Source organism: Alternaria atra, assembly GCF_907166805.1.
Source record: "Alternaria atra isolate CS162 genome assembly, contig: 25, whole genome shotgun sequence".
Lineage (NCBI taxonomy): Eukaryota > Fungi > Ascomycota > Dothideomycetes > Pleosporales > Pleosporaceae > Alternaria > Alternaria atra.
The window spans coordinates 3,629,805-3,644,559 of NW_025091323.1; the positions used below are offsets into that span (position 1 = coordinate 3,629,805).

The following is a 14,755-nucleotide window of genomic DNA, read 5'->3' on the forward strand; positions in this document are numbered from 1 at the left end:
ACTCCAAACCATGCAGATGCCTTCCCATAATACCGCCGATAGTTTCCCAGTCCGATCATGTACCGATCATCCCTCTTAACACCGATCCAAGTTCCCAACCTCGATGAGAGGACCCACCCAAACGCCAGAAGAAATCGAAATAAAAATGAAATAACTTCCCCCACCTCTTGAAATACAGAATAATAACACCGAAAAAAATGCTGCAGAAAAAATGAAATAGCTTCCCCCCATCCTGATGTTGATAATATTACATCATACATGTGCCCATGGCCCGTGACCAAAACTCCGTGGAAATGCTTTTGAGTATCTATCTACAATCTTTGCTGATTGATGCTCGTCTATGTCATGGTATAAACTCGAAAGGAAAACTTTTTGTTGCTTTATTCGTTTCCGTGAAAACCGTCAAACGCCTGCCATGAAGTCGTGCGCTACATGATCTGACTAAGGAGCCATGACCATAGCAAGAAGCGCCATACGGGTGTACAGGCCGTATCGCATCTACGATACTGTTAGCTGACATGTTCCTCTGCATCGTTGTAAAACTTACCTGTCTGAAGTAGGCTGCCCTAGGGTCAAAGTCCACCTCCTCGTTGATCTCGTTGTTCCTTGGTAGCGGATGCATGACAATCATGTTCGCCTTGGCTCCCTTCAACAGCTTGTTGTCGATGACGAACGCATCCTTGACGGCCTCGTAGCTGGCAACGTCTGGGAAGCGCTCTTTCTGCACGCGGGTGCAGTACATGACGTCCGATGAAGCGATGATATCGTCAGTCAGCTCAGTGGTGACCTTGTTCAACTGACCGCGGGTCTTGAGCGCATCAGTGACACCAGAAGGCATGGGGAGAGATGCGGGTGAGACGAGGTTGATGGTGACGTCGTAGTGGGAAAGGAGTTCGCAAAGGGAGTGTACTGTTCGGCCGTACTTGAGGTCACCAACGAAAGTGATGTTGAGACCGTTCACTGTACCAAGCTCCTCTCGGATGGTAAAGATGTCAAGAAGGGCTTGGGTGGGGTGCTCGCGGCTGCCGTTACCAGCGTTGATGATGGGCACATCTGAGAACTTGGTGGCGATGTTGATCGACTCCTCAGTTGGGTGACGCAGGACAATGGCGTCGCCGTAGCAGCCCAGAGTGCGAATAGTGTCGGCGATGGATTCGCCCTTCTGTGTCGACGACACCAGTTCGTTGATGACGACAACCTCACCACCGAGACGCTTCATGGCGGCATCGAACGAGGCAGAAGTCCTAGTCGATGGCTCGCAGAACAGGGTGCAAAGGACGCGACCCTTGAGGATGTCGAGACAACCCTGGCGCTGGGTACCAAGACGCATCTCCTGAGCGATGGTGAACAGCAGATGAAGATCGGCGCGAGTGAACTGCTTGACGGAGGTGATGTGTTCCCTCTTGAAAGGTGATCTTGCGAGAAGTTGCTGCAGTGACAGCGAGCCGTTGAGCTTAGACAGGGGCCCAGAAGATGAATCATGCGCACCTGGAGCTGCGGCGAATTCTTGGAAGTCCACCTTGCTAATCTCCATGTCGTAGTGACGAGCAATAGCCTCAATCAACAACTTCGCGTTCTTGACGTTAGTCACCAGAGGGGTCTGGTAATCGACGGCCATACGACGGGTCTGGTATCCTCTGCTCATGTAGTTGGCAGGTCGTCGGAAGCGATTGCTGGATGGCAAGTTGATGTACAAATCAATGAGGTTGTTTGACAAGTGCTGAGTGAGAGAGTACTCTTGCTTCTGCTCGTCGTGTTCACCACTCGACAGTACCTCCAAGAACTTGACAGGGATACCGTGCTCTTGGATGTAGTCAGCAGTTCCAGCAGTGGCGAAGAGGTTGTAGCCCATCTTGTGCAGACGTTCAATCGAAGGTAGCATCTCCAGCTTATCCTTGAATGAACCAATGGACAGCAAGATGTTCTTCTTCGGCAGCCTGAAGCCGGTGGCAATAAGACCTTTGATATAAGCTTCGTATTTGGTGCGACCGAAGCAAGCGACTTCACCAGTAGAAGCCATCTCTACGCCGAGGACGGGATCGGCACCAGAAAGGCGAGAGAAGGAGAACTGAGGAACCTTGACACCTACATACTCCGCGGGAATGTTGGTGGGTGGGTACTCAGTCACAGGTAGGCCTGACATGGCCTTGGTAGCCATCTCGATAAGGTCGACACCCATAACCTTTGAGACAAATGGGAAGGATCGGGAGGCGCGGACATTGCACTCAATGACCTTGATCTCGTTGTCTTTGGCGATGAATTGAATGTTGTACGGTCCAGTGATCTACAGATTGGTGTACTAAGTCAGTAAAAGTCTCATATGCAGTGTGTGTAGGGGCGTTACGAACATTCAAGGCTGCGCCAATCTTGCGAGTAGCATCTTCAATCTGGCGGATAGTCTCTGGGTCAAGGTCCTGAGGTGGAAGAATCAAGGTAGCGTCACCAGAGTGAACACCAGCGTTCTCAACATGCTCAGAAATGAAATGGCCAATCATGGTTCCGTTGCGAGCGACGGCGTCCATCTCAATCTCCTTCGCGTTCTCGATGTACTTGGTAATGACGACTGGGTGCTCCTTGGAGACATCGGCGGCCTGGTTGAGGTAGTTCGCCAGATCGTGCTTCGAGTAGACAGTGTTCATGGCGGCTCCGGAGAGGACGTATGAGGGACGAACCAAGACAGGGTAGGATACCCGATCGCAGAACTCCATCGCCTCGTCAATGCTGGTAAGCTCCTTCCAGGCGGGCTGGTCGACGTTGATGCGGTCCAACATACGAGAGAACTTGTATCTGTTCTCTGCGTTGTCGATCATCTCTGGGGAGGTGCCGAGGATCTTGACGTTCATGCGGTGCAGAGGTAGAGCAATGTTGTTGCTCGTCTGGCCTCCCATGGAAACAATCACACCACTAGAGTTCTCGAGGGTGTAGATGTCAAGGACTGTCTCCAAACTGATGTTCTCGAAGTAGAGACGGTCCGCTTCGTCGTAGTCAGTCGAGACGGTCTCAGGGTTGTAGTTCAACATGACGGTCTTGAAGCCTTGTTCTCTAAGGGTGCGGATAGCGCGAACTGAGCACCAGTCGAACTCGACCGACGATCCGATGCGGTACACACCTGACCCGAGCACCATGATACCCTTGTCATTGAAGCTAATGTCGTGCTCCGCAGCGTTGTATGTCAGGTAAAGGTAATTGGTCACTGCAGGGAACTCAGCTGCGACTGTATCGATCTGCTTGACGACAGGGAAGATTCCAGCATCGACACGCACGCGACGCACGGCAAGCTCGTTGGAGGCCCAGAACTTGGCGAGTTGGCGATCGGAGAAACCCAGCTGCTTGGCCTTCTTCAACAGTGGCATAGTGATGCTGACAGTGTTGTAGCTCGCCATCGACTTCTCGAAGTCACTAAGAGACTTGAGGCGGCTGAGGAACCACTTGTCAATCTGGGTCATTTCCCAGATCTTGTCGACGCTGTATCCAGCCTTCATAGCGTTGGCGATGGCGAACAGACGCTGATCGGAAGGTGTCTGCAGTTCCTGGTCGATCTCCATCAGGGCTGGGGTCTCGTTGAAACCAAGGTTGCTAGGATCGATCTCGCGAATAGCCTTCTGAATGGCCTCTTCGAACGTTCGACCAATGCTCATGACCTCACCAACACTCTTCATGGATGAACCGAGGAGTGTGGACACACGCGTGAACTTCTTCAAGTCCCAGCGAGGAATCTTCACAACAACGTAGTCGAGCGATGGCTCGAAGCAAGCACATGTGACACGTGTAACTGAGTTGGAGATCTCGTTGAGAGGAATGTTCAGACCGAGCTTAGCTGCGACAAAAGCAAGGGGGTATCCGGTTGCCTTGGAGGCAAGAGCGGAAGAACGCGACAGACGGGCGTTCACCTCGATGATGCAGTACTCCTTCGAGAATGGGTTCAGTGCGTACTGGATGTTGCACTCACCGACAACGCCAAGGTGGCGAATGACATTAACAGCGGTCGTTCGCAGCATGTTGTAGTCGGTGTCGGACAGAGTTTGCGAGGGAGCAACCACAATGGAGTCTCCCGTATGTATACCAAGAGGATCGAAGTTCTCCATGTTGCAGACTGTGATGCAGTTGTCCCGGCAATCCCGAACAACTTCGTATTCGATCTCCTTCCAACCCTTCATACTGCGCTCGATGAGGATCTGAGGACTGGCAGCGAAAGCCTTGTTGCAAAGGTCGAGCAGCTCAGCTTCGTCGTTTGCGAAACCACTTCCGAGCCCACCAAGAGCGTAGGCAGCTCGGACAATGACAGGAAAGCCGATGTCCTTGACGACGCGCATAGCCTCTTCTACATTGTTGGCAGAGGCGGACTTGGCACACTTCTCGCCAATCGACTCCATGCTCCGAGCGAAGAGCTCTCGGTCCTCGGTAGTGATGATGGTGTCAATGGGAGTACCGAGCACCTTGACGCCAAGGCCTTCGAATTCGTCCTTCAGTTGGATACCAACCTGTAGGGCGGTTTGACCACCGAAGGTTACATAGATACCATCAGGTCGCTCCTTCTGGATAATCTTGCGTACGAAGTCTGCGTTGACGGGCAGGAAGTAGACCTTGTCGGCAAGACCCTTGGAAGTTTGAATAGTAGCGATGTTAGGGTTGATCAAAATGGTGTAGATTCCCTCTTCCTTCAGAGCCTTGATCGCCTGACTGCCAGAGTAGTCGAACTCTCCAGCCTGTCCAATGCTCAAACCTCCACTGCCGAGAACAAGCACCTTCTTGACATCGACCCTAGGGGTGAGCTTCCTGTTCTCCTCAAAGGTACCACCGGGGAATTCAACTGGCTTTGACAAGACCTCGGATGACGCGATGGCCTTCTGGATGGTGCTGATGAAGACATCGAAGAGGTACTCGGTGTCGCGGGGACCAGGGGTGTGCTCGGGATGGAATTGCACACTGAAGTAGGGCCTTCGCACGTGTCGGATACCCTCGTTGCTGCCATCGTTGGCGTTGACGAAGAGTTCCTCCCAGCCGTTTGGTAGTGTCTTGGAATCTACAGCATAACCGTGGTTCTGTGATGTGATGTGACACTTGCCAGTAAGCAAGCTTGTGCAGGGGATGTTGGCACCGCGGTTACCGAACTTCATCTTGACTGTGTCGGCGCCTGCAGCTCGTGCGAGCAATTGGTGACCAAGACAGATACCAAATATGGGTGTTCGGGCTTCATCCATGGCTGCCTTGATGTGCTTGACGGTAGACTCCATCATAGCTGGGTCACCGGGACCGTTTGAGATGAAAAGACCATCGTAGTCCTTGCCAGCAAGCGAAGGGAAGTCATAGTCCCATGGAACTTGCAGGACTTCGACTCCTCTTCGCACCAAGCACCTGAGCTGGTTGTATTTGAGACCGACGTCAACAGTGACGACACGTACGGGGCGGCCGGAGGGGTGCTGGAGGGCAGTGGCAGGATCGGGCTTGTAGAGCTTGGGTTCCTTGATGGAAACTATGCACATGTTAGAGCAGATCTCTGTACAAGTTGGCGGCTTGTATACCTTCAGCAACCAGGTTCTTCTTGTTGGGGTCAAGCCATTCAATTTGCTCGAAGCTGCTTCTCCAGTCCACCTCGTCGTCGGCGAGGGTCTGAGTGTTGACTGCACCATTGGTGAGGGAAGTAGAGGAGGGGGATGGTCCGGTCCTCTGCATGAGACGTCCCAACATGCTTCCCTCTTCTCGGATGCGCTTGGTCAGCGCTCGCGTGTCGACGCCGGTGATGGCGGGCACGCCCTGCTCCTTGAGCCATGCGCCCAGCGAAGAGGTGGCCAAGTGATGCGAGTATTCCTCTCCAGCGTATGTAGCGACAACCAATCCAGCGATGTGAATCTCGCTGGACTCGAAGTGAGCTGGAACGCCCTCGAGAAGAGCGTCCATCTCTTCTCTCGATGGCACACCATAGTTGCCTACGAGGGGAAATGTGATGACCAAGATCTGGCCGCGGTAGGAGGGGTCGGTGATTGACTCAGGATAGCCAACCATACCCGTCTGGAAGACGAGTTCTCCAGAAATGCTCTTGTCAGCACCGAAGCTGTTTCCGAAGCAGACGTAGCCATCTTGAAGCTCAAGAGCCAAGTTGTGGCTTTGGTCGGGCTGTGGAGCCATAATTGAAGGTATAAGTGACAGCTCTAGGGCTATGGAACCCTTATGAAGCGAGACTGCCAGGCAATTGTAGAGAAGAGAAGAAGTGAAGCCTGGAAAAAAAAAAGTTTCGGAGCCTCACATTAACGAAAAAACGTGAGTAGTCTAGTTGCCGCTGTATGGCGGGGTTGATTGGTTCCAATACCCCACCTTAGCGAATGACGAGTTGGTCGGCCTTTCTGTGCCTCGCCGAGAGCCTTTCTCGATCATAGAGCAACAAAAAATATTCCTCTTACATCGAGGCCTGCTACGTCTTGGTCTCCTCATCGTGGTGTTCGAGAGAAGCTGAGGCGTGAAGCTGTACTAAATTCCAATTATTACTATGCTAGATGTTACAGCAAAGTGAGCGGCCTCGGACAAGTGAAAAAAACTCCATTGCACTTTCTTCGAGATCAGCACCTACTGCGCATATCAAAAACCTTCAACAAAGACTTTCTCCTGCAAGGGCTCGCAAGGCGGTGTGAAGACGAAGCGGCATGCATCGCCAAAGCTGCCAATCGTGAGTAGCGGGAACACCTTTAACGAGGTGGAGCTATGATCAGCGCAGGATCCAACGGCTCATGCACGACGACATCACCGTCTGTTCTGCCTCTACGCGCAAAGACATGTGTGCGAATGCGCATATACCGCAGGCTCTGGTGTTGGTGTTTTCGAGTCCGATAGCGGCTAGGTGACAAATAAGATGGAGCAATTATCTGAATGTCATGCAGGGCCAGTAGCCTCGCCCTAGAAGCAAAAGGCAGGGTTGCTGTCAGGGTATTTATTGATCGAGATCGTCTAGATGCCTTCAGATCGCGGACCTTTTGACCGCATCCTGGGGGCTCTGAGCGATGGATCAGACGGGATTATGGCGCGATACGAGGTAGTGGAAAGCCTCATCAGCTCGTCTCTAGCCATAGATGTGGTGATGGGGAGAGAGTCGCGAACAAGGTTTCGCCTACGTCCATCAGGCATGTGGAGGATCTGAGGTATTATATGCACTCTGCACCCCAGAGTGCTAAACATATCCACTTCAGGGCAATCGACTCGATGACGACTTTGAAAATGGCGCCTTTTCCCCTCGAGCCTGGCTCACATGGCATTTGGGACATGCTTTTGGCGGCGCCCCTCGTTGCAAGCCCTGTCTGCATGTGCTCCATGCCCGCGTCTATTGGCTACAGACGCGTCTGGGGGAGGGACGACGCGAGATAAGGATCGGGTCTTACCCTTCTGCATCTTCTCTCGACGGCGAAGATGGCGCATGACGGGCTAGAGTTCTCAGGCGGTGAACTGTGTGTGGCACGAAAGTAGGCAAGAGCGCTTTTCACGATCCTCCATCTCGTGCTTCATTTCCCACCCGTGATGAAACCTAGCACTCTCCACCCAACTCGCACCACCACCCTCTCCCCTACCTACGCCGACGCTGACGAGGAATCCCGATTCCTTTAGAGGCTCGAGGTAGTTTCCATGTTCGCTTCATTTTTCAGCAAAAAGTCTCGTCGGCCATCTGAGACGACGCCACTTCTCGCGGCCATCAACCGCTACCGTCGGCGCCAGAATGGAGAGGACTCGGAAAGTGAGAACGAGCCAGAGGGCATAGCGCAGTACGACGGCGACGAAGACGACGAAGACGAAGACCGCCAGCGAGACGGGCCCTTGCTGCCCGTCTTTTCTTCACAAGTTTTGGGTAGGCGGAGAAGAATGCTTGCTTGTTTGTAGCACTGACAATGCCCACAGATCGCATCCCCATCTACAACACTACGCACGCAATCCGCATAATCCTCGTCCAGCGATGCGAAACCACGCTGTCATGGGACCAACTGCGCTCCCCGCAAGTGTCGCAATTCCTCGTCAAGCCCATCCAGCAGCAGATTCGCTCCGACCAGTTCTCGCGTGGGCTGCTCTACTGCCTGCTCGCCAACTGCCTACAATTCAAGAAGGAGGGAGAGGAGAACCCAGGCAATGTGGGCGTCAGTAAGACACGGGCACTCATATGCGAGCTGCTGGCTATGCGGCTGCTTAAGGAGTTCTCCACGCGGGAACTCATCGATGCCCTCTCCTACGACTTCGACCCTCTGCAGGGCATGATGGCGCAGGGACGGGGTAACAACACTCCAGGCGGCGCAAACTGGTCGCGACAGGCATACCGTGCTGCGCGTATCTCCACGCTCGAGATTGCCATTCGCGCCCAGGCGAAGAAGTTTCTTGCCCATCCTCTGGTCGTACGCCAGCTCGAAGCCATCTGGGCGGGCACTATCGTCTTCCACTCCGCAGCCGACAGCCTACACCGGAAGCCAGACTCTCCCCAAGAGCGCGGGTTCAACGTCCGCGACGACCTTTCCCCACGAACGGGCCCCTCTCGTCGTATGTCGCCTACCAAACCTGCGCCTCCCCTGCCTCCACCTGCCGCGCTTCTTCGGCGTACAGTGACCCTTTACGATCCCCACGATGCCTCCCTTTTCAAGCTTTCCCGTCTGCGTGTTCCTCGCTACCGCAACCTATTCTCGACTCTCTCCTTCGCCATCATGCTGGGCCTGTTCCTGGCTGTGCTGGCTGAGAAGTCGGACGATATCACAGCACTCGAGGTTCTGTTCTGGTTCTGGAGTGCCGGATACATGCTTGACGAAGTGGTCGGTTTCTCCGAACAGGGCTTCGGCCTATACATTATGAGTGTGTGGAATGCCTTTGATCTAGGTATTCTCCTCATGTTCATGGCTTATTACGTCTTACGTCTTTACGGAATCCTCATGCCCGATGTCAGCCGTCATGGTGTAGCTGCTATGGCTTATGATGTGCTGGGATCTACCGCGGTCCTGCTTTTTCCTCGACTCTTCTCGGCACTGGATCACTACCGATACTTCTCGCAACTGCTCATCGCCTTCAAGATGATGGCTATGGACCTGGTTGCAATTCTAGTCCTTATTGTCATAAGCTGCAGTGGATTCTTCGTCGCTTTCAGCCTGGCCTTCAAGAGAGATCTCGGTGCTTCCGATGCCGCATACGCCATCTTCCAGCTGGTGATGGGTTTCACACCTGCCGCATGGGATCTCTGGGGCGAGGTTAACTTTCTTGGCAAAACTCTACTTGCTCTGTTCCTCTTCATTTGTCACTTCCTCATCGTCACCATTCTTGTCACGGTTCTGACCAACTCTTTCATGGCAGTCGTTAAGAATGCTGATGAGGAGCATCAGTTCCTGTTCGCAGTCAACACCATTTCTATGGTCAAGTCGGATGCGCTCTTCTCCTATATCCCGCCAACCAACATCATTGGATGGCTGTTGATCCCTCTCAAGTACACCATGTCTTTCAAGAGGTTCCTACGCATGAATCGGCTTGTCATCAAGCTGACACATCTTCCCATCTTGTTCATAATCTTCGTTTATGAGCGTGTTCTTCTATCGCATCTATCGTACGGTCCAACCGATCTGGTCGAACATCGGGGTCGGGCTGAATCCAAAGCACCCGTACCCGCGTTCAGCATTCGAGGCCCCACCGAATTGTTCAGCCCTCGCCTGCGTGAGCCTTCTGTCACTACCTTTCAGAAGGACCAGGCACTCGAGGAGGTGTTCCGACGACCTTTTCGCGACCCCAGCTTCCAGCCTACCCCTCGCTATCCGACACCTAGAAGGAACTCGGGTAATGTTGTATCGGATTGGATGAGGAAGATGGGCGACGATGATGAGAACACACCACCTCAGGACGACTCACGATCAGTTTTGGACCGACTTGAGGGGCCCAATCGGCCATATCTGCGGCGAACGAAAACCGTCGGCCAGCCCAGGCGCCGGCACCCGCTCGCTACCAGGACGGTGGTTTCCGATCCCGACGACGCCGCGACCCCGTTCACCCCAGCTATTGCAGAGGAAGAAGAACCAGACCTGAGTTTAGCTATGACCATGGAAGAGGTGCCGCAGCAGACTGATGCCGATGGGGATGACGAAGACGACGACGCAAGTACCGACCAGCAGGTCACTCCGCGGGTTGAAAAAAGTCAGAAAGAAAACAAGCCGCCTCAGACAGGATATGAGTCTTCCGAAGATGAATCTTTCCGTACGCCAATGACTATCCTGCCCAAGTCGCAAAGCCGTACACCAGCCATTGTGGCCTCGCCTTCTGATTCCAGCTTCAAAGCGAAAGCACCCCTATCACCTGGCAAGAGGCGACCCAAATCAGGGCACAACCGCAACACCTCCACAAGCACGATTCTCTTCAGTCCAGTCAAGGAGACTATGAACGTTTCCCGTGCTGCCTCCCCCGAAAAGCGACTGAGGACAAGCGCTCGCAGTGGGACAGCCACTGGTACAGCTACTCCCGGACGTTTGGACGGTTCAAGTGGGACAGGCGCCAAAACTCCGAAGCGTGCTAGTGTACCCCCTCCCGGTGTGGCTTCTCGTCCTCGCGCGATTATGCCACCACGTGGGATGTCATCCGACCTACTGTCTAAGAACAACTTGACACGTGAGCCCTCATTCAACGCCATTGCTCTAGATCTCGCATCAGATCTTGGAGACAACAACCTCAACCCCAACTTTGGGAATCTTAATGGACTACCCGCGTCATTCACCACGCAGTTTGAGATGGCTGCTAGAATGAAGGCGCATCAGATGCAGAAGGGTAGCGACAACGACTCGGACTCCAACCGTATGAGCAGAATTATGCTTGCGCGGATGACCACGCTTGAAGAAGGCTTCCGCGATATGCTTCAAGAAGTCAAGGGGTTGAAGCAAGGAGAGAGTCAGGTAGGCAGTCGCGGTACCCACTCGCCGCCGAACGAGCCGTCTACTAAGAAGAAGGGCAAAGCGAAGAAGAAGATGAGCATTAGACGAAGTGATGAAGAGCCAAGGATGGGTTCTAGCCTATAAAGAAGTAACGAGGCCGTATGTGGCGCATTGCATATCTCGGTGTTTTCATGGTTATCTTGCATGGCTTGCGTTTGGTCGTTTTGGGTCTGGCATAACTGTTTCGACAAGATACCCCATGGGTCTTTTCATGTCTGATCAGCGGCGTTTTAACTGCTTCGGCGAGAATGCATCGTCTGTGTCTTGCTTTTGTATCACTAGTCTTCGTCGTCTCTGTCGAAGTCTGATCGTAATTTCTAGTCGGAATAAATTGGTCTCGGAGTACCGAGAGGCTCTACTCGTTCTTCAAATCTTGACATGGTAGAGATGATTATCATCGTGATGAGGGTGAGGAGCTCGAGGAGTTCGCTTCGCGTCCAGGGTGTTGGAAACACTATGATATGCAAATGGAGTAATGCTGGTAACCTAATGATTGGGGTCTTAATTGAGACAATTCCAATCAGGATTTGGTAGAACAGATATAGTGTCGCTCATTGTAATTCGGAGTTCCTAATCGATGGCCATCTAGCGAGGCTGAAGCATGACTATACCAAACTCTAGTGTCGGAACGAATTGCTAGGTGTCGCTTAGTTTCTACTAACTCTGTTTGAGATGTCGGAAGTGAGCCTCACTGCTGCTACTAAATCATGGTACTGCACAGACTATGTAGCGATGCATAATGATAATAAGCGCAATAGCGCTAGTGCAGATGTGGATGTCGGAGTGAAATCGAGGCTGCTTTGAGGTGTCGGAACCTCAGCCAAGACAGCGACGTGTAGGTGGCTGCCGGACGCTACGCATCTGCCTTCTTTTCGCACACCTCGTTATTCGGAATCTCTATTGAGAAAACCAAGATTAGACTTTGGCTTGGGGGTTTGATCGAAGTCTCCCAATTCTCCATTTATCTTCTAGCACGATGTTCGAGCTGGAGTGAAGAAGATCGAGCAAAAGCAGGGGCTGAGTAAATTGGAAGTATGATACAATGGCTGTTTGTGCAAACTAAGCGTGTCTTCATAGACACATGTCATATTTCCAAGTACGGACTGCAGCGGTCATTATGTTGCAAGTCAAAACAATACCCACGAATGATAGATGAGAACATCTGGACGTCTGAGTAGGAGTCTAGACTTGTTCCCCTGAATATCACATAGAAGAGACTACGAGATAACGCCTAGCTTCTATACGTACAAATGCAAGAACACGCATGTGTGTGTTGCGCAAACCACCTCATTTCCTGCAGGCAGGTTCATAGCCACATCTATATTTGTTCGGACAGCAGACGTTCTAGAATCAACAAAGTGGGTCTCACACCTGAATGAAGCATCGATCTGACGTCGAAGGCATGTCGTGCGTTGCGACGCGCACCCTTTCCCCACAAGCACCTTATTCTGCGGGCAATCGGCGCAGGGGAGAGCTAGCATATTCGATGTTTCGTATATTGGAGTGATCCGTGGATTTCCATAATTAGTTCCTGAAAGTTCAATTGAATCCTTTACTCTTAAATTCAAGAAGTTGCACCTTCAATCGCTTTGACAAGTCGCTACTGCCAATCTACTAGAGTCAGAAGCGTTAAGCCATTGATCATCCCCCCGCATCCGATACCCTTTGTTCAAGGAAACTGGAACGTTTTACCCCGCAAATCAATTCGAGCCTCACGCGACCCATTCAAGGTTACAGCACAAACACACACATACACACACACACACAACATACGCACAGCGGAGGAAACAATATGGCATCTATGCACAAAACACCCAGCGAAGAAGGTACGTATATCCTACTCCAAGCACTTGCGTACACCAAAAATCTCCCAATTGAAGACGCACCGACTAACATGTCGTCTTCCAACAGAAATCGCAAGTACGCTCGGCAACCTCCGACTCTCAACCTCGCACCCACAGAAAACCGCGCAGAAGCCCAAATCCAAGCCTGTAGCCGAAAGCTGGGAAGCCGAACTCAGCGGCTCAGATACCGAAACCGAAGATGTAGATCTCGGCAAGTCAGAAGACAAGGGCTCACCACACGATTCTTTACAACCGCTTTCCACAACGACAACTCGCGATAACCCGCCGAATCCGCCGCCGCCTACACCTGCCAGCCCAACGCAGTTTGAGTACCCGGATACTGTACCGTATAGCTTGAACTCGAGTCTGAGCGAAAGTGGAAGTAGGAGCTCGAGTAGAGGGGGTGGAGGTCTGGATAAGCGACCGGAGAAGACAACAGCCGTAGCGGGCAGGCTTATTGCGGGCGCATTGGGTGTTAGGGCACCAAAGAGGACGGAAGAGGAGCGGGAGTTTGATCGTGCTATGAGGGAGAAGGAGAGGAAGAGGAGAAACGAAGAGAGGGAGAGGGAGAAGAGGGAGACAGAGGAGAGGGAAGCGAGGAAGAAGACTGTTTGGGATGATTAGAGGAGTCAGCTACTCTCATGTCAAGGCTTTGCCAGACGTATGGTATGAGACGAGAGCCTTTGCTACTATTGTGTATATATAGTCTACGGAAGTGTATAAGTTAGATGTAACAAGCTGGTCCTTTCTTTACGAGATTTGGAGTGCTAGCATAGTACATGCACTGCAAACAAGGAGATTGGGTATCGGACGTGTTCGACCAAAAGCCAAATCGTTGCTTCATCCGTCGTACCGGCAGCATCAACCCTCCCACAGTTTCCGGACGTTGCTCGTCGGTCCATAAGAAGTGCATGTAAGACGTGGAAAGTATGTAGTGAATTCAATCCTCCTCGCATATGGCGCACCATCAGCTAATACATGAAGACACAAAAAGCGCCGCGCAAGGCGGGCTTGGTAAATCCGTGACGCCCGAACCCATAGAATCATATCTGAAAGCAAAACCCATGCCTCTTTTCCGCCATCGCCGTCGCTGAAAGCAATCGTGTACTCGTAGGTCTTCGGCAGGTCGTGCTCGTGGGTACACAAGGTGGAGGCCTAACCGCTGGGTGTCGAAGTTTGGTACAGCTGTAGGGAGCTCTGCACAAAGTTGCAGGTGGTCGCTGGTCAGCAGCCACCAATCTGCTCCTGGTGGACTTCAAGGGTGTCGCCGTCTTGCATGTCGAGCTGTGTCGTGTCAGCGATTGGTTCAAGAAACATAGTCTCGCGCTAATTGCGGAAGACTACTGCTCTCCTACATACCGTGTCTGGGTTGTCTGCAGCTGTTACGCGCTGACCGTCGAACAGGAATCGTACGCTCGAGATATTCTTTCCTTGGCGGTCGCAGAAGGCGTTCATAAGTTTACCGAGGGCAGTGGTGCGCTTGATCTTGAAGAAGACTTCGTTGTTGTTATCGGTCACCTTGATGTTAAGGTGCTCGCTCTGGCCGCCATCCTCAGGCTTCTGCTGCACGTTGGGCGAACCGTTGTCAGACATTTTGGGGTGTAAAGAGTTCGTAGGCGGCTGAGTGAGATGTTGGGTCGTAGAGTAGCAGGGTAAGGCTGTTCGGCAAGGTCAGTCGGCTGTACTAGCGGAGGCGCTGGAGGTTAGGAAGGAACGTTTTCTCGTGGGGGGGAGGCTGCTTTATGTGGTGCGGAGATAGCCGTACCTTGATATCGGCGCTTTGAGTGCAAATTACGTCGGGTAATAGAAGGCTCTCGTGAGGCTGCGTAGACGCGTCGGGGGGGTTTGTAGGAGCGGTGGCAACGCGTGAAGGATTATGTGAAGGAGGAAAGCGCAACGACGAGGTGGAAGCACTGAGAATTAGTGGGGTCTCGCGCTGAAAGCATTGGCCAGATCTAACCAACCGGATACACCTTCATTACCTTCACCTGC

General features: G+C 52.5%; 4 protein-coding genes across 4 annotated transcripts; 2 read left to right on the forward strand and 2 right to left on the reverse strand.

The window, feature by feature from the left end:
- Positions 1–441: 441 nt before the first annotated feature.
- Positions 442–6,126, reverse strand: ALTATR162_LOCUS6283 (uncharacterized protein; the record flags this gene model as incomplete). The annotated part of the gene is made up of 4 exons (XM_043313904.1): positions 442–498; positions 548–2,284; positions 2,349–5,473; positions 5,523–6,126. The coding sequence occupies 4 exons, from the start codon at positions 6,124–6,126 to the stop codon at positions 442–444; spliced, it is 5,523 nt and encodes a 1,840-aa protein (XP_043169839.1).
- A 1,482-nt stretch (positions 6,127–7,608) lies between these two features.
- Positions 7,609–11,003, forward strand: ALTATR162_LOCUS6284 (uncharacterized protein; the record flags this gene model as incomplete). The annotated part of the gene is made up of 2 exons (XM_043313905.1): positions 7,609–7,828; positions 7,879–11,003. The coding sequence occupies 2 exons, from the start codon at positions 7,609–7,611 to the stop codon at positions 11,001–11,003; spliced, it is 3,345 nt and encodes a 1,114-aa protein (XP_043169840.1).
- Positions 11,004–12,711: 1,708 nt separating this feature from the next.
- ALTATR162_LOCUS6285 (uncharacterized protein) lies at positions 12,712–13,387 on the forward strand (the record flags this gene model as incomplete). The annotated part of the gene is made up of 2 exons (XM_043313906.1): positions 12,712–12,745; positions 12,831–13,387. 2 exons carry the CDS (start codon positions 12,712–12,714, stop codon positions 13,385–13,387), a joined length of 591 nt encoding a protein of 196 aa, XP_043169841.1.
- Positions 13,388–13,987: 600 nt separating this feature from the next.
- On the reverse strand, positions 13,988–14,356 carry ALTATR162_LOCUS6286 (uncharacterized protein; the record flags this gene model as incomplete). Its single annotated transcript, XM_043313907.1, has 2 exons — positions 13,988–14,047; positions 14,123–14,356. The coding sequence occupies 2 exons, from the start codon at positions 14,354–14,356 to the stop codon at positions 13,988–13,990; spliced, it is 294 nt and encodes a 97-aa protein (XP_043169842.1).
- Positions 14,357–14,755: the final 399 nt, after the last annotated feature.